This window comes from Eumetopias jubatus, unplaced genomic scaffold (genome assembly GCF_037043125.1).
Source record: "Eumetopias jubatus isolate StellerSeaLion01/CBP00866 unplaced genomic scaffold, mEumJub1_p1.0 scaffold_15, whole genome shotgun sequence".
NCBI lineage: Eukaryota > Metazoa > Chordata > Mammalia > Carnivora > Otariidae > Eumetopias > Eumetopias jubatus.
In genome coordinates, this window is record NW_028274821.1 from 89,042,517 (window position 1) to 89,061,925 (window position 19,409).

At 41.7% G+C, this 19,409-nt stretch overlaps 1 protein-coding gene across 2 annotated transcripts in view; it reads left to right on the forward strand.

Moving 5' to 3' along the window:
* GPR107 (G protein-coupled receptor 107) overlaps window positions 1-19,409 on the forward strand; it is a 71,750-nt gene that overhangs the window by 17,187 nt on the left and 35,154 nt on the right. For both annotated transcript variants that reach the window (XM_088018858.1, XM_028090469.2), the window contains exons 2-9: window positions 8,357-8,479; window positions 8,802-8,852; window positions 9,105-9,184; window positions 10,158-10,297; window positions 11,939-11,976; window positions 13,679-13,735; window positions 17,490-17,600; window positions 17,920-18,053. In XM_088018858.1, the coding sequence (XP_087874984.1) occupies window positions 8,357-8,479; window positions 8,802-8,852; window positions 9,105-9,184; window positions 10,158-10,297; window positions 11,939-11,976; window positions 13,679-13,735; window positions 17,490-17,600; window positions 17,920-18,053 (734 nt within the window). The remainder of the gene's footprint in view (window positions 1-8,356; window positions 8,480-8,801; window positions 8,853-9,104; window positions 9,185-10,157; window positions 10,298-11,938; window positions 11,977-13,678; window positions 13,736-17,489; window positions 17,601-17,919; window positions 18,054-19,409) is intronic.

Below are 19,409 nucleotides of genomic sequence, written 5' to 3' on the forward strand. Positions count from 1 at the left end.
GTGAGCATGAGCTGGTGGGGGGAGGGATCGAGGGAGAGGGAGAAGCAGGCTCTCCACTGAGCAGGACTCCAGGGGCGGGACTCCAAGGGCTCACGGTGCTCTTGGGGCTCACAGAGCTCAATCCCAGGACCCTGGGATCATGACCTGAGCTAAAGGCAGATGCTTAAATGACTGAGCCACCCAGGTCTCACAGGCATGCCTCTCTTGCAGACATTTTTTAAATGCTGGTATACATGGGCCTACATCCTTTTTTTAAACCACTACAATAATACTTCATCATAAGTAGGACTCATAATTTATAAAAATCACTTTTTTGTTTATAGAAGATTGTATTGCATTTTTATTGCTTGATTTTAGTTATTCTAAACAGAGCTTCTGTGAATATTATTTTAGATATTATCTTTGTGTATCAGCTCTAGTATTTCTGTGGTGTAGATTCCTAGGCATGGGATTACTTTAAATAGAAGGTACCAAATAGCCTGTAACTGGGGCGCCTGGGTGGCTCAGTCGTTAGGTGTCTGCCTTTGCCGGCTCAGGTCATGATCCCAGGGTCCTGGGATCGAGCCCCGCGTCAGGTTCTCTGTTCAGCAGGGAGCCTGCTTCTCCCTCTCCCACTTCCCCCTGCTTGTGTTCCCTCTCTCACTGTGTCTGTTTCTCTGTCAAATAAATAAATAAAATCTTGAAAAAAAAATAGGCTGTAACTACAAGGTTCTATCAGTTCACACTTCCATTTGTAGTGTATAAGAATGTTCAGTGTTCATTTACCCATATACTTCACAACATACCACATTGTAAGTTTTAATAACTTCTAACCTGATAGGAGAGAGATGACATCTCATTTTAAGTTGACTATTGCTGAGGTTCAAGATCTCAGCATGTTTCTTGTCTATTAATTTCAGATTTTCTCTATAAGTCAGAAATTTTAGGAAAACTTATTTCAGTAAGAATTTACTTCTGAGTGTGTATATACTCTTAAAATGCTAATAACACATTTGTGGTGGTAAAAATAAAGTTACATGCAAACAGAAAACAGGAAGAAAAGAAAAAAAATGCATCTGTAATTATGACCTGAAACTGCACATTTTAAATATGCTTTTTGGATAAACTTTTTGGTTTAGAATTTTGATAATCTTAAAATGAAGTTTTAATTTTACAAGTAGTTTATTGAAAATAAAGACGAGCTTTTCAGAATAATCTGAAATAATTCAGAATATGCTGGTACCACATTTTCTCTAATTGGATCCTCTGTAATAAGTTAATTATATATTAATTCAGATTGTTTCATCGTCATCATCAAACTGATACTTATTTCCTTGTTTGGATTAGTACTTTTGAGATTATAATTGTGTTTCCACTGATTTCAGATAATATAAGTCTACTAGGAGAGCCGGGGAAAACTACAAGTTTTTATGACCAACCGTATAAATATGTACCTGGGAACAGTCTTGTATTTTATGTTCCTGTAAACTTGACTTCTCATGGATAAACAATCTTGTTTAATTAACTTGATAAGCAGTTTATTGTGGTTAAAAGCATACCATGTGTGTATGGTTACGTTTTTTTTAAGAAGCTCTTAATCAGATATACACTAAAATATTAATAGATGAAATGATAGAATATCTGAGATTTGAGTCTATTTAGAATGAGATCCCATTTAGAAGAGATTGGGGGTGGGGAGGAGTTTGGAGGATCAAAATGGACCATGAATTGATGGTTTGAAATTTTCTACAATAAAAAATTTTAAAACAAACAAAAGATACACTATCTATTTGGTTGTAAAAAGGTATGAGGTGGCCAAAACCACGTTTGGGGTTTAAACAAACCTGAGTTAGAATACTGGCTTTGTCACCTACTAACAATATGATTTTAAGCATGTTTTACCACTTTGAGCCTCTGTTTCCTCATCTATAAAATGGGCATAATAACACCTGCCTCATAGTATTGTAATAAGAATGAGTGGTGGGAGATAAAGCTCTTAGCACAGTTGGCTTACATGGTCAAGTGTTTGCAATCTGAAATCCTTGGGGGAAACAGAGCAACATTACTGCTGTGTCAGTGCTAATAGAAATGATAGGGGGGCGCCTGGCAGGTTTAGTTGGTGGAGCACGCAACTCTTGATCTCCGGGTTGTGAGTTCAAGCCCCATGTAGGGTGTAGAGATTACTTTAAAAAATAAAATCTTTTAAAAAAAAAGAATAGGGTGGTTGTTGAAAATGTAATTGGGACGACTGGGTGGCTCAGTCGGTTAAGCGTCTGCCTTCGGCCCGGGTCATGATCCCAGGGTCCTGGGATCGAGCCCCACATCGGGCTCCTTGCTCAGCAGGGAGCCTGCTTCTCCCTCTCTCTCTCCCTCTGCTTGTGCTCTCTCTGTCAAATAAAATAAAAATCTTGAAAAAAAAAAAGAAAATGTAATTAAATCTTCATTGCTTGTGTCTGATACTGACATCCTAACTCTACTTTGGCACCCCCTCCTTGCTTTGTCACTCTGTCTTCAAGAAACTGACCTTGCTGCTCCTACCTAGGAGAGTGGAGGGAGAAATGTGAGTGCTGAGGACTCTGTCTCTCGCACTCCTGCCACATCCCCAGATGCTGGCTGGAGCACTCTGGCACAGGAGGTACAGAATGGATGGGGCATTTGTCCCAGAATGCCCAGATCTCTGGCTTTCCCACGGTAGAAGGAGAGGTTTCTGTATTCCTGTTCAATCAGGACTGACTAGCGGCGATTTTTTTTCTGGAACTGAGTATTTTTCACTTTTGGGGCCTCAGCCATTAGTGGTGTTTTATAAATACTGGTTTACTTACACTGAATTGAGTCAAATACAGTTGAGTGAGCAATTATGTATGACCTTCCTGGTTCCTTCTAGTTTAAAAATGTGTGTTTCTGTGATTTGTGTAGCGAAATAGAGTTTGCATACGTGTCTTATTTGACATGGTGATATGATAGCTTAAAATGGAGATGGGGGTTAGGTTAGGTGAGGGTCCCACAGATAATACTGGCAAATGGTAATACTGAAAAAATGTTTTGAATTTTATCTTTAAAAGAAAAAAAATTATTGCCTACCATCCCACTGGTACTAATCTTTTCATAGTTTGGTGAATTTCTCTCAAATCTTTTATAAATAAATAAGTATAAATACATATGCTTTCTTTTTTTCTTTTTTCTTTTTTTTTTTTTTTACAAATTTAGCTCTTACTTTAGATAGTTTGGATTTTGTTCTTTGCATTTAATATTTTCCTGGTTTTTTTGAGGCATAATTCACAAAAATTGTATGTATTTAAGATGTATGTGGTGTTTTGATATACATTGTAAAATTATTACCACAGTCAAGCCAATTAACATATCCATCACCTCGCATAGCTTCCTTTGTGTGTGAGAACAAGTAAGATTTACTCAGCGGATTTCAAGCGTACAATACAATATCGTTAACTCTAGTCCCCATGCTGTACATTAGATCTCTGAACTTACTCATCCTGCATGTCTGACACTTTGTATGCTTTGACTAACATCTCCCTCCACCCCCTCGCCTTTCATAACCACGGTTCTGCTCTCTGCTTCTATGAATTCTCCGTTTTTAGATTTCACATATAAGTGACATCATGCAGCATTTGTCTATGTCTGGCTTATTCTACTTAGCATGATGTCCTCCAGGTTCATCTACATTGTTGCAAATAACAAGATTTCATTCTTTTTTAAAGCTGAATAATAGCCCATGGTGTGTGTGTGTGTGCATGTGCGCGTGTGTGTACATTTTCTTTATCCATTTATCCTTGACAGCCACTTAGGTTGTTTTCATACTTTGCAATTATAAATAATACTGCAATGGACTTGGGAGTGCAGCTGTATCTCTTCAAGATTTTGATTTTATTTCCTTCGGATGTATACCCAGAAGTGGGATTGTTGGATCATATGATAGTCCTATTTTTAATTTTTTAATGATCTTCTATACTGTTTTCCATAATGACTGTTTCAGTTTCCATTTCCAACAGTGTGCAAGGATCCTCTTTTTTCTACACCTCATCAACACTTGTTTTCTTTTTGACTTTTTGATACTAGCCATTCTGACAGGTATGAGGTGATTTCTCATTGTGGTTTTAATTTCCATTTCCCTGATGATGGGTGATGTTGAGTACATTTTCATCTACCTGTTGGCCTTTTGTATGTCTTCTTTTGAGAAATGTCTGTTGAGATCCTTTGCCCATTTTTTATTTATTTGTTTATCCTTTGCCCCCTTTTTAATCAGGTTATTTGGTTGTTTTTTGGAGGGGTTGTTTTTTGTTTTGCTGTTGAGTTATTTGAGTTCCTTATGCCATCTGTAAATGGTGACAGTTTTGCTTCTTCCTTTGCAATGTGGATGCCTCTTATTTCTTTCTCTTGCCTAATTGCTCTGGCTAGGACTTCCAGTACTGGGTTGAAACATGCGTGGTGAGATTGGGGAACCTTATCTTGTTCCTGATTTTAAAAAGCTTTCAGTGTTTCACTGTTGAGGATGACATTAACTGTGGGCTTGTCATATGTGGCCTGTATTATACTGAGGTACATTACCTAATTTGTTTATAGAGTCTTTATCATGAAAGGATGTTGTATTTTGTTGAATGTTTTTTCTTCATTTATTGAGATGATCATAGGATTTTTTTCCCTTTCAATTTGTTAATGTGGTGTTTCACATTTATTGATTTGCATATATTCAACCATCCTTGCATCCCGGGGGTGTATGACCCTTGATCGTGGTATATGACCCTTTCATGTGCTGTTGAATTCAGTTTGGTGGTATTTTGTTGAGGAATGTTTCATCTGTGCTAATTAGGGATATTGGCCTGTAATGTTCTTTTCTTGTAGTGTCCTTATATGGCTTTGGTATCAGGATAATGCTGGCCTTGTAAGATGGGTTTGGATGTGTTCCCTCCTCTTCGGTTTTTTTGGAAGAGTTTGAGTGGGGTTCTTGTTAATTTTGCCTTAGCTGTCTTTCCTGTTTGATTGCCTAGTCAGTCTCCTTACTATTAGTTTGTTCAGATTTTCTCCTTCTTCATGAGTCGGTCTTGGGAGGTTGTATGTTTTTTAGGAATTTGTCTCTTTCTCCCAGGTTGTCCAACCGGCATTTAATACTCCATCATGATTACTTTCACGTGGTGGGAGGCGGTAGTGTGAAAGTGGCTTCCATAACAGATCAGTGTTGATATCCCAGCTTCACCACTTAGGGTCTGCGTTGTTTCGGGTAGTCATTTTAACCCCTGAACTCGTGTTTGCATCCCTATCGTGGAGCTGCTACTCTGAATTACCTGGGCTGGATGAGGATGAGCTATCACAGGAAAGCCCGTTTCTCAGGGTGGAGATTGTGGAATTGTGTTGCGGTTATTAATGTTCAAAATATTCTTCAAACATGTGTTTTTAGTGGCATTGTTTTATCAAGTGAAATGATAATATAAAAGTGAGAACAAACGATAAAGGAATATAATGTTTATATGGGAAAAACAACTTCTATATGCTTGCAATTGAAGCATTTCCCCCCCACATACCTAGAGAGTACATATGGTGGTAGACTAAATGAGTTAAGCAATTTTTAACAGGCTTCCATTTTGCTGCCCAGCATCTAAATCTGGTTAAATTAGAACAAGCACACTTGTCAAATTTAAACCTTATTATATAATGTACATGCTAAAAAAAATACGCATTATTAGCCTATGACTCAGTGAATTTTCACAATGTAAACACACTTATACAACCAGCAGCAAACAGAATGTTACCAAGCACTTCCAGAAGCTCCTTAAGACCCCCTCCTGCAAGTGACTGCAAGTGTCTCCCTCCCAAGAGTCATCATGACCTCTGTCACCACGGATTACTTCCCCCTGCATTCGCCTTGATTATGCCTATGGTGAGACGGCTCATTTCGCTTAGTATCATGTTGTGAGGTTCATCTGTGTGTTGCATGTAGCGAGAATTTGCTTATTCATTCTGTCTCTCCTGCCCTTCTCATCTGGGGATTCTGCCAGGGTATGAAGCTGCAGTGTCCTAAGGCATCCGTCATATGTAGTTGAATTGATTTCTCTCCTGTGCCTCTAGGATGTTAGTAGCCTTGTAGCAGCTTTGGGAGAGTTGAGAAAATAGTCCCTCAAATCATTTCTGTTAGAATCCATGAGCTTTAGCTTTTCTGGGTTTTGTAGTCTCGCAGCCCTCTCATGCCTTCCAGTGGATGACTTCTATTATTTTACCTGCTTTTCTTGTTCTCCCTGGGAGTTCTGGTGTATTGCACACCGCTCCACCAGGAAGTGGAAGCCCAGCAAACAGGCTTCAAATGCATAGCTGGATCCTAGGAAAATAAGGGAAATTCTCAGGACCCCCCCACACACACACACCAAAAAAAGCTGTCGTCGAGGGTGGGTGGGTGGGGAGCTGCAATCTCAGCAGGTAAATGAACACAAGCCAGGGCCCTGAGATACTGCGGAAACTTGGCCCCTAGAGCCTTGGAGTATGAACGGCTGGCTGGAAGCAGAAGCCAAAGACTTGGATGGGATGGGAGGTGGAGAATGCTGGAACTGTGTCCCTCTCCATAGCTCCTAATATTATAGGACTCTCAGAGCTATAGTCCTTGGATAGAAGAGTGGGCTGGGAAATATAACCCTCCTAATGGCTATAAAATGTCTGTTTTAGCTATGTAGGGGGTTTCGGTTTATGATTTGTCTGCCAAAGATCTGATCCACAGCTTCTCCTCAGAGGTCTTTGGGGTTTGTGATTAGACTCCCTCTGATGTCCAGGAGACCCAAGTCTAGAAAGAGAAAATTACCACCACACCAGGACACACTTGCCGGGAAAGTCGGCAGAGACAGCCAAAGAGCTGAGCTGGAGTCCCCAGAGCATCTCGATATGTTGTCAAGTAGCTATGTTTAAAATCAAAAGAAACAAAGGGTAGATTTTTTTTTTTTAAGATTTTATTTATTTGACAGAGAGAGAGAACACAAGCAGGGTTAACTGCAGAGGGAGAGAGAGAAGCAGGCTCCCCACCAAGCAGGGAACCTGATGCGGGGCTCGATCCCAGAACCCTGGGATCATGACCTGAGCCGAAGGCAGACGCTTAACTGACTGAGCCACCCAGGCGCCCTCAAAGGGTAGAATTTTAAAAATATGAGCAAGATGCAAACAGTAGCAAAAATGACTATGCAGGTTTGAGGAAGAACCAAATGCGGGTTTTAGGAAAGTACTTAGCTTGGCACCTGGCATTTAGGAGCTACTTAACAACTGTTAGCTTATTGCAGACTTACAGAAAGTGCTCTCATTTAGGCAAATGATTCTCTATAGAAAACTCATGACTTGGGGCAGGCACCTGGGTGGCTCAGTTGGTTAAGCGCCTGCCTTCAGCTTGGGTCATGATCCCAGCCAGGGTCGTGGGATCAAGCCCCGCATCAAGTTCCCTGCTCAGCGGGGTTCCTGCTTCTCCCTCTTCCTCTGCCTCTCCCTCCTTCCCCTGCTCATTCTCTCTATCTCTCTCTCTCTCTCAGATGAATAAGTAAAATCTTTAAAAAAAATAAAAATAAAACTCATGACTTTACACAGTAGGACGTGTCTTGGTGGAGCCTCAACTTGAGAAGTATTCACTAGTACTGTTGTTCTGTTGGCCTTAAAATTTATTGACTTAGTTGGGATTGGAATCACAACTTTGAGGCAGTTGCAAACAGGTGTGGTAGGCATTTGCCCACGTGGTCAGTTTCAGCAAATCTCAGGATTATCCTGTGTCCGAGAGATCTGTCTCCACCTGGCTAGTTCCTGGATTCCTTTTGCATAAGGCTTTGTTTCCTGAAAATCTTGTCATATGAAACATCATTTTTAGGTGCAAATGTAAAAAAATTGTATTATAGGTTAGAAAAGTAATGTCAGGTATCCCTTATCATCCTGCAGGGGGAGGAGCCAGCTACATAAAACTCATAAGAAGGTTTATAAAAATGAGTGTATTCTTGGGAAAGCTTTGGCCACTTCTCCCCTCATCCCCCAACATGTTTTGAGTGCCTCCTGGATTCCAGGCCTTGTGCTAGCAGGAAGGTTGTGAGGAGGACGAAAACATTGTTCCTCCTTCCCTGGAATTCACATTCCACTTGATCACCACGTCTGTCCTGGGAGCCTTACGCATGCATGCGAATGAATTAAATCTGTTATGTGCTTCCTTCTGCAAAACTGTTGATATCTTATGATTTCTGATGAGTCTTCTCCAGCTTTTGGAGCAAGATAAGGATATATATTATATATATTGCCAAGTATATGGAAACAGTGACTGGTTAGCTAGATACCATAGTTTTCAAGCAAATAAGTAGGTTAAATAATCAAGTTAACTTCTCCATATTACTGATTCCACCACTCCAAATCTTTTTAGGACGATGTGAGGCGTAAGGTTCATCTGAACACCTTTGGATTCTTCAAGGATGGGTACATGGTGGTTAATGTCAGTAGCCTTTCCGTGAATGACCCTGCAAGAGCCACAGACAAGGACACAAGTGTAAGTGCCTTCCCAGGAGGTCAAGGGCATTACCCTTCTCTGTTGCTCCGATGAGAGCTTCGCCCCAACTTAAATACGAAGTCTCAGAACATGGGGAAAATTAAACTCGTGAACAGGCATCAAATAGTTTTTTTACTTTTAACACTTAAGGTGTAATTTTTGAATAATTTTAGTAATTAGTGATCCCTCTTACAAAATGAACGCTAAGAAAACCAAGAGAAGGCTAGGCCAAGAATCAGCTTTTCTGCTCTTCGAGTAAGAAAGGTATGGGTGCCAGAGTATCCTGTGGATATTTACCTCTACTCTTTTTACCCCCTCTTAGATTGGATTCAGCCTGGACCGCACAAAGAATGACGGATTTTCTTCTTATCTGGTGAGCATTACACACATGACCTGATCACTCCCTTCATGTGAGCCCAAGACACTGGGTGAGAACACCCTGCTTCTGTCAATGCTCTTTTCTTGCTGGGGTGGCTGCTTTGACTCCCTAGCATCTCTGAGCACCCACAGTTGTGTTCTTCAGGATGGAGGTTGGATCACTTACTTGCCTTGTTCCTGAAAACTTTTTGTTCTTGTTCTAGTGTGAATGAATAAGATGATGTACAATTGGGTCTTCCTTTCTCAGGATGAAGATGTGAATTACTGTATTTTAAAAAAGCAGTCTGTCTCTGTCACCCTTCTAATCCTAGACATCTCCAGAAGTGAGTAAGTAATTCTCATGTTCCTTCAGTTCCATCCTCAAGTAAAGTTATGGGGAATTTGGCAGTTAAGCTAACATTTACTGAGTGTCTGCCATGTGCCAAATACTGTGCTGAGTGCTGGAGGTTAAGAACACGATGAGGGAGATGGAGGTGCCACCCTCAAGGAGCTTGGCGATGAATGAGGGAGGCCAAACACCAATACAGATGATCATGGCAGTATAGAGAGGTAGTGGGGCAGAGAAACTGGTGAATTGTGGAAGAGAAGGGAAGGCTTCAGGCAACTCTTGGCCCAGCCAGCCTTCAAGTGAGTGGACTCCACCAGGTGAATAAGGGAACAGCACTGGAGGCAAGTAGAGCAGCTCAAAATAGCATGGCGTGTTCAACAGAGTGAATTCATTATTCCAGCCAGCTGACATCCAGGGACAGAGGGAGGCCTCTCCCCCATGAGGCAGGACTAGAAGTGCTCCCCTCCATCTCGACCGTGCTAGCTTAGCTCACGTGTCCATTCAGGCATGGGGCCTCCCCTGCCCCTCCTTGGCAGGATCTAAATCCGCTAAGAAGCGAGAGAGAGGAAATGCTTGTGCCCGCTGCTTCTCACACGCCCCCCTAGAGTTCACTTTAACATCTTACTGGTTTTTTGCCCCTTGTTCCCTTCCCCTTGTTGAACACATTATAGACACATAGGGGGATAATATGTCCATCAGAACGGTGTGGTTGCTAGGAACGTAAGCTTCAGAGTGAGAATGCTGGGTCCTCGCCTGGCTGCTTCTGGCCTCACCACTCTTGAGCAAGTTCTTAACCTTCCTGAGTCCCCATTGCAGCAGGTGCATGAAGGAGCTAGTAGAATCTACATCAGGGACTCGAAAGGACTATCTGAGATAATGGATTTAGATACTGAGACAGTGTGTAACACGTGGCACTCAGATGGCCATTGCATTACCTTGAACTTCTTTTCTTTTCCCTTATTTTGAATGTAGGGTGAGAGTAAGATCCCCACCAGATGCTGGTACGCAGTTACCAAAGATCGTCTTCAGCGAGGATGAGAGGGGCCTAGGCCAGAGCCAGGAGCCTGGGGCTCACCCTGTTTCAGCGGGAAACCAGACTCAGCCAAAACAAGGTGAGCTGTCAGGCTCAGAACAGCCTTTTCTTCACTGCCCTGCTCTGTAGATTCTTTTTTGTCCCCAAGGAAAAACACATATATCATAGCATTATGTTATTTTGGGGGTTATACAAAAATATATAACCGTTAAAGGAAAAGGTGGAAACTAAGGGGGAGGTGGGGAAAAGAACATTCGTTCCTCTGCCCTTGCAGCACTGGAACTTGAGTAATCTGTGTTCTTTCTGGGCTCTTCCATGGATCTGGAATGCTTGACTTTTATTTATTTATTTATTTATTTATTTATTTTAGATTTTTAAAATTTATTTGAGAGAGAGCAGAGCGAGCAAGAGAAACTTATAGTCATCGTGTTTGTAATTTCTTAAGCATATCTGTTCACTCAGCTTTCAGACAGTTCATTCTTACCAGCCCGCCCGTTGTGTGGATCCTGTAATTTGCTCAAGCTTTCCTCTTAAGGAGGTGTATTTCCACTGTATGCCATTATAAATATTGCTGCATTGGGAGTTCTTTATTTGTAGAACTTTGGTCATATCTAGAACTTTTTTTAGGATGGATTCCCAGAATTGGAATATTTGGTTCAAAGGCTGTGAATACTTTGGAGAATATTGGTACATATGTTCAGTTCCTTTCCAAATGCATTGTATGAACTGATGCTCCTTTTGGGAAATCTGTAGGAATACTGACCACATCACCATGTCCTAGCCAGGACTGGGTTTTTGGTGTTTATTTGTTTGTGTTAATCCCAAAGTAAAAGGCAAAAAGGATATTCTTGGTTTTGTATTCATTCTCACTACTGAGGCTGCACTTTATCTCCACACGTTGATTAACCGGTTTATATTTATTGCCTCTTTTATTAACTGTCAGCGTTGTCTAATAGTTTAGTTCTTTAAAGAACTTACTATTTATTATTTACACATTTTTTCCCTCAGTTTGTCAAAACTCTAACCCAAATTAAAAGACATGCAGAAATGTTACGTGTGTTTGAGGGTATAGCTTAGTGCCCATGCACCATTCCTTTCTCGCCCACATATGCATGCCCTGCACGGAAAGTATTCTTTTCCTTCTTTTATTCTGAAACTCTCTCCCTGCAGGGAGTTTGAAATCCTGTCTTCCCCATGAAGGGCATCTTAAGTGAAAATAAGGCACAGATACCCTCCCTGTTCCCTGAAAGAAGCCATTAGCAATCTTAACACACCTTGCTGTGGGGGGAAAAAAGTATGAATTGTGCTAATATTATTTGCTATTTTTCCCTGCGTATAAATAAATGTCATATATGTATTCTAAAACGATCTGTTTTCAAGCGTGATAACTTAGAAAATGAGGAAGGTCACTCCATGTGGCACCTCTGGCAGTAACATCACTAGATTATTCAGAGATGATTTCCCTGTTGATACTAAATATTATCCTTTATTAGAGAGCATCGATAATGTAACAAGCTCCAGTTTGCTGCTTCTGCGGCTCAAGAATTGTTTTGGAATCTGAGGAGTTGTCAGTCTACAAGATAGCATATGGCCTCACCTCAAACTAACAAATAGTTTGAATTATTTGGTATTAGACAAGCTAGAGCCTCATAAAATGATCCTGTCATACATATACAAGCTGAATCATGCAGTAATATCTTTTAAATGTTTCTGCTTCTAGGCAGTGGAAAATCTAAAAGAAGTACAGTAGATTCAAAGGTAAGAACTGACCACCCACTGTGCTCAGTGCTTCCCTGGGTATATATGTACGTGTGTGTGTGTGTGGATATATATGTAAATGTATGTATGTGGGGGTATGAGGGGACGTATTTATATACATACATATATACAGGTACGCACATACACACACCTGATCCATGAGGAGTTGCCGTCTGTTTGGAGAGGTAATGTTACCACATTGGAAGAATTTCAAAGTAACATTGAGTTCTGAGTTGTACAGCACTTACATGGTGGAGGATCAGACAGTGGGGGGGGGCCCTCAGGAAGGAAATGTCATCAGGGCTTGGAGTTTGGTGGGTTTGTTTGGGGAAGAGGAAGGAATGTCAGAAGCAAAGACTGGAAGTGGGAACGAGCACGACAAATGCTGGGTGCTGGCCCTATGGGAAGTAAAACATGTGTCTTTGGGAGCAGAGACAGGGATCTTAGATAATAAAAGTCCAGACAGTAGAGGGTATTAATTGATGCACAGAAAATAGGAAGTCGTCAGGAGTTCTTGATCAGGAAGGACTGTGATACAGATGGTGTTTGGGGCAGATGTTCTGAAAGTAATGTGCAGAGCGGCCTCAGAGAGGGAGACAGTGAAATTAGGACGACCAGGAAGAACGCGGTTGTAACAGTACAGGTTCGGGGCCATGAGGACCTGCACTGGAGCAGAGTCTTGGAATTTAGAGTAAGGGATGGGGGCGGTGTTGGGGGCAGGGGAGGAAGAAAGTAGAGAATTAATTAATTAATTAATTTTTGTAGAAGAGTAGATGGTAGAAATAGCAGAAGGAAAAATTGGGAACATTTTGGGTTGGGATACCTTGATTTTTCAGTGAGGGGACATCCAAATGGCAGTATTTTATTTTAACAGCTGTGTTGAAGTATGATTGACATACAATAAACTACACATATTTAAAGCGACGGTTTGCAAAGTTTTGTCTTAAGTGTAACAACTGTGAAGCCACCAGCACAACAAAACAGTGAACGTACTCATCACCGCACAAGTTTCTCCTGCCCCTCCGTCTTTCTCCCGTCCTTGAGCGACTGCCGATCTGCCTCTGTAGACGAGTAACATACAACTTCATAGGAGTGCATTATGCAGTACGCGCTCTTTTTGGCTTCTTGGACTCAGCATAATTCTTTTGAGTTCATCCATGTTGTTGGGTGTATCAGTAGTTCATTCCTTCTCTTTGCTGAGAGTTAGTCCACTGCACCAGTGGCAGTAATACACTGATCATTTGAAATTGGGCATGGCGTCCAGGTGAAGTGCCAGGACGTGAGCTGGGTGGGCACCCGTAGTCCTGCTGAAACTGTAAGAATGGAGACACGCTCCAGGGGGATCGGGGGGGCAGGGGCAGGGAATAGGGGGTTAGTGGGAGGGGTAGAAGAGACCGCTGAGAAAAGGAAGTGGGTGAGAAGAGTTTCTTTCTCTGTGAAACGGGATCGCAGACACCTTGAAAGGACGGTGAATTTTATTTCCAGAGAGCTTCTGAAGGTCAGCAAAAGATTTAAGAAGGATGTGCTTTTGTTTTGTTTTGTTTTAATTTTTATTTCTTTTAAAATTTCTTATTATGTTAATCACCATACATTACATCATTAGTTTTTGATGTAGTGTTCCACGATTCATTGTTTAATTTTTATTTTTATTAGTATACATTTTCTGCCAGTATCCTAAAACAGGTTGTTGTGTTTTTTTTAGGCAACGGGAGAAAAATCCTTTTCTGTTCACAATAGTGATGGGGCAGTTTCTTTTCAGGTATGTATTCTCTTGCGTAATCTTCATAGGATTTATCTCTACAGTGTAAAAGGGTGAATTTGCAAAGGAATTTTGAATCTGGGAATAATAATTTAGGTATGCTACGTATCAGTCACTTGAATGCAGTAGCTCTCTCCATAGCAAACCCACAAGGTGGATATTGTTACCCACCACTTAGCTGATCATATGTCTGAGAATGAGTGACTTTGTGAATGTCCGGTGTGAGTGACAAGGCCCACATTCCAACAACCCACATCCGCCTGGCTGTCCCCACACCTCTGCCTCTTTAATCCCGTGCTGCTTCCCATTCGGAGTGTGCTAGAAGCACAGAATTCTGTATCTAGAAGGACCATTGGTGATCATTTAGGATGCTGGTAGAATTTTAGAGATGAGTCCACCTAGGCTCAGCAGTGTTGAGTGACCTACCCGTCTGGCCCCATTCTTCACTGCCCATGAGTGTTTATGGCAGCATCACAGCCTGTGGTTGGGGTAGGACATTGGATAGGGTCTCAGCACCCACTTACTAGCTGGTGACCTTAGCTCGCTTAACTCCTGGATCTTGCTCTTTAATCATCTAAGAGTGAACAATGATGGCACCTATCTCATAGGGTTGTTATAAGTATCATTTTTTAAATATAAAAGTGCTCTGGAAGCAGTGCACAAATCTTTTATCATTCATTTGTAAGAATCACTGCCCCTTTTCTAACCAGTTTTCATTAATTGAGGTATAATTTGCTCAGAGTAAAATGCACAGGTCTTAAATGTGCAGTTCGATCAGTTCCGACAAATGCACGCACCCGTGTAACCCACTCTCTACCAAGATTCTCTATATTTTTACCACCTCAGCGTCCCCCATCCCTGCATCCACTGCTCTGATTTCTTTCAGCATAAATCATTTTGCCTATCTAGCAATGTTTATATTGTCTTTAAATTTAGTGACCATAGGTATTAATAGCTAATTGAGAGCCTGTGGATGCTTCCCATCTGCCTCAGAGCAAAAGCTCCAGCCCTTCCTGGTCTGCAAGGCCATGTAGTCTGGCTGCTGTCTTCTCATTGACCTTGGCTCCTGTTTTCCCTCCAGCCACAGAGGCCATCTCGCTGCTCCTAGAAATGGTCAGGCCTTAGGCTCTGCTCTGGCTGTACCCACTGGCAGGAATGCTTGTCCCTCAGAAGCCAGTATTTCATTCTTCCTCTTTCAGGCCTTTGCTCAAATGTCATATTCTCAGCAAACCTTCCTCCATTTGCCCTATTTTAAATGCCACTTCCTTCCCTCCCCCCCTCCTGCTGGTTTTCCATTAACACTTCTCCTTTCCAACATGCTGTGTTCTCTGCTTATTTATTATGCTTATTTTGTGTGGCTCCCAGTAGAGGGTAGCCATAAGGGAGAGGGTTTTTTTAAATTCGTTTTTTTTCTGATGTATTTGAAATCCCTAATCTTGGGCCTGGCCTGTAATAGGCTGTCTATTAGTAATGATGGAGCCGAGTGAATGGGTGTGGAGTGCTTGCACGTTGTCATTACCTCAGTTCATCCTTCCAGCAACTCTGTGAAGGAGGCACTGTTATTATTCCCCTTTTACAGATGAGGAATCTGAGGCTCAGAGAGGTTAAATAACTTGCACAAGCGAAGGATTCAGACCCAGGTTTGTCTGCCTCTAAGGCCCATCCATGTGTTTAATTGCTTTCTTTACTGCCTCCTTAAGAAAATACAAAAGGTGCTTTTTTCTCTTTCCCTTCTCTCACTTTAAAGTGCTTATTAGTACAGTAAGTTTTTTGAAATTTCTTTAAGCCTTTTTAAAAAATAAAAAATCACCAAGGAAAGCATGATAGGATATACGTATTTGTCAGTTACTAAAGCTTTGTGTGAGGGCTTGTGTCGTGATTAAGGACAGTGGTTGAGATAACCAGTTCATAGGCTTCTCGGGACTCAGGAAACAGGCAGTGGACAGTCTGCCTCTTCTTGGCTTCCCTTCTCCTCGTATAGAAGTCAGTAGGTGACCCCTTGCTGTGCTGCTACTCAGTGCCCTAATTTTGGACAGGGCAGTCATAGTGAGCTTGTCTACTCCATCCACAGAGCAGGGATGGTGTTTTCTCTGCCTAAAGTAGGAAGGGGACTGTTAGCCCTTATTCCTACTCTAAAACATACACTTTTGTTTGATTTTTTTTTTTTTTAAGGGTCAGGTGCCTACTCTGGTCAACCATGACGAATGTACTGACTTTTTAAAAAATTTATATTTCTTAGAAACTTCATATGATTCTTACTTTCGGAACTAGAAGTTATTACTATGTTTATTTTTGTTTAGTTTTGTTTGTTTTTAAAGATTTTATTTATTTATTTGACAGAGAGAGACACAGTGAGAGAGGGAACACAAGCAGGGGGAGTGGGAGAGGGAGAAGCAGGCTTCCTGTGGAGCAGGGAGCCCGATGCGGGGCTCGATCCCAGGACCCTGGGATCATGACCTGAGCCGAAGGCAGACGTTTAACGACTGAGGCACCCAGGCACCCCTGTTACTATGTTTAGAAGCGTTTTCTGGCTCTCCCCGTGTGGACTAAAACACATGCTCTTACGTTTACATTGCTGAGTTCAGGACATGATTTAACAAAGTAATAATTTCAGCTTGAATATTCTTGGTCCTTTATTTCCATCTTCTTGTCAGATGTCTGTTTTTTCCGTATCCTTTTTAACTGTGTGGTGTAGTATGCTTGCAGAAGAGTGCATAGTATTTATGTCAAGTACAAATAATTACAAATAAGAACCTCTATAACCATCAGTGGAGAGCAGAAAGAGAACAGAGACCCCGTGTGACCCTCACATCCCTACCCAACTGTTATGAAAAACATTATTCCCATCAGTTCCTCACTTTTCTTTATAGTTTATCATCTATCTATGTAGCCCTAAGCAGTATATTTTAGGCTTCTAGCAAAATGCTCTCTAGAATTGACTAAGAAGTCATATTCTGTGATCTTACGTATAAAATGTCTGGATTTACATTAAACTTCATTTGAACCCATGAAACATGAGAAACAGAAAAATGTGTCTATGTAGAAAATGTAGCCTCTGTCTCCTGAAATCACAGGAGTAAATTTTAACGAGGGAATATTGGTCCTTTACCTTTTCAAGGAGCAGAAAGGAGCCTCCTTTCTTTTCAGGAGTATTTTTTATCTAAAGAGCAAAATAATATATTGACTTGGAAACGAGGTATCTGCTTCATAGGTTATTCCTGCAGCCCTCAGCAGAAGCCACCGTGGGCAGGGGCGTCTGTGTCAAAATGAGGTCGTAGAACCTCGGTGGTGGGCACAAAGGTGTTCCCTGAGTGGTTCTGTCCCCTTTCCTGCTACCTTGAAAATTGTTACAATAAAATATTGAGGCAGAATCACAGAATAAGAAAACATCTGTTTATTTATAAATAAATAATTTTATTATTATTATTTTTAAGATTTTACTTAATTGAGAGAGCACAAGTATGAGTAGGGGAGGGGAGAGGCATGGGAGAGGGAGAAGCAGGCTCCCCACTGAGCAGGGAGCCCAATGCAGGGCTCGATCCCAGGACTCTGGGATCCTGACCTGAGCTGAAGCCAGACACGTAACTGACTGAGCCAGCTAGAAGCCCTGAAAACGTCTGTTTCTGCTCTGGGAGAATCCGATTAAGAAATCTGTATTTTTTTTCTGTCCATAGCATTCATGATCTGTTTCTAAGATTTAAACATTTAGCTGAGGATTTGGGTATTCTTCAGTTTTTGTCTTCTTCACTTTCAGTTTTTCTTCAACATCAGCACCGATGACCAAGAAGGCCTCTACAGTCTTTATTTCCATAAATGCTCTGGGAACGAAGTGCAGTCTGGCGACAAGTTTTCCTTCAGCCTTGATGTGAGTACCGTGTGGAAGGTGTTCCACGCAGATTTTGTCAGCCTTGTAAAATGTGAGACATTTATTTCATTATAAGAGTAGGTCTTAATAACACTTAAACAGAGTAGGAGAAAAATGTGGCCAGAATCCCATTTCTGCAGAGGATTCACAAACGAAAAAATACAAAGCAGTTTGGGATGTTTTTACACTTTGGCCTGTGCATTAGGAATGTTGTTATCTACTGATACTTCCTTAGCCAAATGAAGCAGCTAAGGTGACAGATTGCTGACTGGGATGATCTGTTCCTGAAAAGTAAACATTAATTTTATGTTTGTTTCAGATTGAGATCACAGAGAAGAACCCTGACAGCTACCTGTCTGCAGGAGAGATCCCTCTCCCTAAATTATACATTTCTATGGCCTTTTTCTTTTTCCTTTCTGGGACCATCTGGATTCACATCCTTCGAAAACGACAGTGAGTTGTTACTTCCCTGAGCCATCCAGCTTAGAGTGTGTTGAGAGGTGCATAATTTCACCTTTTGCTGCTTTCTTAGCCCCAGAGGGATTGGCACTAGCAACCTTGTCCTCTTCTTCAAAGGGCATCTTCCCTGAAACAGGGAGACTCTGCATGCCTTGCTGTTTGTTTACTTCCCTTTGCTTTATTTAAAAAGCAAATCCAAATATGTTAATAATAGACAAACCAAAATGTATAAGCAGGTGTTTCCCTAGTGAAGACAGTACCATCCAGGACTCAGAGTGAGCCCGTTGATCCCATTCAGGGGCTGTCTGTTCATGAGAGGAGGTTAGTGACAGTGACCCACTGCCTGCCGAGAGCATGGCATTACTGCTCAGTACTGAAGATGTCTGCTCAGGGCCTAACGGGGAGAGGTATTGGCTTCCAGAGGCTTGTCACTGGAGAGAACTTACTCAGAGCCCACCTACCTGGCTCTTGGCCTCTCTTCTGTAACCCGAAGGCTTTACCTGCCTGTACTCAGTTCTTGAAGGGAGTACCTGCACGTGTACGGGGCGAGTTTTTAAATCTGTTTCCTTCCGGGGTGCCTGGGTGGCTCAGTTGGTTAAGCGACTGCCTTCGGCTCAGGTCATGATCCTGGAGTCCCGGGATCGAGTCCCTCATCGGGCTTCCTGCTCAGCAGGGAGTCTGCTTCTCCCTCTGACCCTCCCCACTCTCATGTGCTCTCTCTCTCTCTCTCATTCTCGCTCTCTCAAATAAATAAAATCTTTAAAAAAAAAATAAATCTGTCTCCTTCCAACCAAAAAACTGAGAATAAAATACTAATTTTCAGTTAGAGAATAGTGTGAAGTATTTGTTATAAGCCCGTAAATGAAATGATGGATATGAATATGGGATTGTAATGTAGATTAGTTTAAATTCATAAAATAATTAAGCACCCCAAATACCTCTTTCTGTTTAGCATTGGGCAGAAACTAGACCTCTCTCTAGTCCCCGGTGGCCTCTCTTCTGGTGGACACGCTCAGCTGGAGTGGTGAGCTCTGGTGGGGACAGCGCTGGTTCCTCTTTGTCTTAAGATTCACTCTGCTCACCAGATGGAAAGAGCCGCTGGTTTACATGTGAAGGACCCTGCATGGTCATGTTTGGAGTAGGCGATCAGGCAGCCTTTAGTAAGAAAAAAAGAGTCTTACCTATTCGGGCTTACTTATTCGGGCTATAAAAAGGTTTTTAAATAAAGTTTTGCTTCTGCCTTTATTAGAAAAGTATGAACTGGGAGTCGGAGGCCCAATTCCAAATATAAACATGGACTATTCCCACCTGTGTTTCTCGCTTCACTCCCTGAGCCACAAAACTGGGACA